Source organism: Olea europaea, chromosome 10, assembly GCF_002742605.1.
Source record: "Olea europaea var. sylvestris chromosome 10, O_europaea_v1, whole genome shotgun sequence".
NCBI classification, from domain to species: Eukaryota; Viridiplantae; Streptophyta; class Magnoliopsida; order Lamiales; family Oleaceae; genus Olea; species Olea europaea.
The window spans coordinates 1397274-1399153 of NC_036246.1; the positions used below are offsets into that span (position 1 = coordinate 1397274).

The following is a 1880-nucleotide window of genomic DNA, read 5'->3' on the forward strand; positions in this document are numbered from 1 at the left end:
AGTAAAAAATCTCTCCCAAACATGTTGCTAATGTGTAAATTAAAAAAAAGAAAGATAATTCTTAATTTTTTATAATGAAAAATTAAAAGCATGGTTCATGTAATTTTCTCTAAAATAATTTTTTTACACTTTTTTCTATTTTAAATCACAATTTTACATAAAAATGACTTTTTAGAAATTTTATTTTCAAATAAATGAATTCAAACATGGGCTAAAGTTCACGGTTTTTTATCTCACATTTAAAAAAATTTACTATTTTTTTAAAGTTGTCTAAATAATAAAAAGCTCGCGGCCCGGACGGTTCCGCTCGTCACGGGCAGGGCCCATGGGGCCAAGCCATTGCCACCTCTATTTTCGCCCTACACTAACTGACAAAACTATCTCTCGATTCTCTCTTTCTCTCACACGCACACAGACACACAGATAAACGGTTTGCAGGTACGCACATATGCGCACAGAGTCGCCGATGGGAAAGAAGGAAGGAGGGGAGAGCAAGGAAGAAGAAAATTCTACTGTAACCAAGGTAATGGAAAGTCACAACTTGATGGGCTCGCCAAGTTTCAAGCCACTGGACAATGGGCTCTTTAAATGCGTGGAGACTGGCCATGAGCTTCCGGCGCACGTCCAGGGCTCTTATGCCCAAAGCAAGCACGGTCGCTTGGGACTCATTGACCCTGCCATTGCCAAAAATAAGCCTAATCTCAATATGTTTCTTGAGGACCCACTTTCCCGGTAAATTCCTGTATTTTCATTTTGTCCCGTGATTTGAAGGGTTACGAGAGGGGTTTAGAGTTTGTGTAATTGTTAATGAAGAATATGGAAAGTTTGAGTTTTGGTTACTGTATTGTTTCAGTTCAAAGTTAAAGTGCAAGTTAACTGGAGTCACAATCAATAAAACAGAGGGACATAAATGGAAGCATATCAATGGAAGGCGGTTCCTCAACATGATAGGTTTGTTTTATCTATTCAATTTTTCTAGAACGGAACTTTATAGGATTTAAAAAAACCTTTGATTGCTTATCTTGAATTTGGCTGCGTTAATATAAATATGGTTAATATGAACAGAGAAAATGGAAGTTGAGAAGGAAATGTCTAACGGGACAGTAGAGAAACATGGCGACGAAAAAGAGGAGGAGAAGAATAAGAATAAAGATGATGGTTTGAAGACGAAGAAGCAAGAGGAAAATGGTAAAGTTACCGCTGAAGAGGAGGATTCGATGGGGACTGTTGTTGATTTAGAAGAAGAAAATGAGTTCTGGATGCCTCCTGTCGGGGATCGTTGGGACCATGATGGTGTAGGCGAGGCAGAAAATGATAATACTGGTGAGGAAGGTATGTCCGTGTCTTTAGGACATATTTTGTCATGCCAAATACATATTCGTAGAGATTGGAATGGTATATTCCACCATAACATCTTTAACTCTCTAATATGCTTAAATTACGAGCGCAATGAGATTTTTGTTGTGTTAAAATACCTGTGAGAATGGCTGATGCTGAAGAAATCTTAAGTGCAGATCTTTTACCAACTTTGGTGATGATACAGGCTGAATAAATCATCAGAACATGAAATATTTTTGCTTCTTACTTCCTCAAATACCGTTACAAATACAGCTGATGCAATGGCAAGAAATTATATTGTTTTTCTTGATAGCTAGACTTCTTTGGACTAAATAACTTTGTGTTTTAGTGGTAAAGTGGCAATTTTTATGTCTACAAGAATCCTTGCATTTTAGTCCTTTCTTCTTGAGACCTTTGAGTCAACTGCTTTATGAGTTAGGTTTTACTGTTTCCCCTGATAGTCGCAGAACTCCCTAATGACGTGCAGAGATTTCTAATTGGTATACAATCACAAAATGGTGATGTCATCGGGTTATGTCATA

The 1880-nt window shown here is 37.4% G+C and overlaps 1 protein-coding gene across 1 annotated transcript; it reads left to right on the forward strand.

Annotated features, from left to right (window-relative positions):
- The first annotated feature begins 349 nt into the window (after positions 1–349).
- On the forward strand, positions 350–1496 carry LOC111400807. Its single transcript, XM_023028217.1, has 3 exons — positions 350–732; positions 854–951; positions 1066–1496. Exons 1-3 carry the CDS (start codon positions 449–451, stop codon positions 1479–1481), a joined length of 798 nt encoding a protein of 265 aa, XP_022883985.1. The 5' UTR covers positions 350–448; the 3' UTR covers positions 1482–1496.
- Positions 1497–1880: the final 384 nt, after the last annotated feature.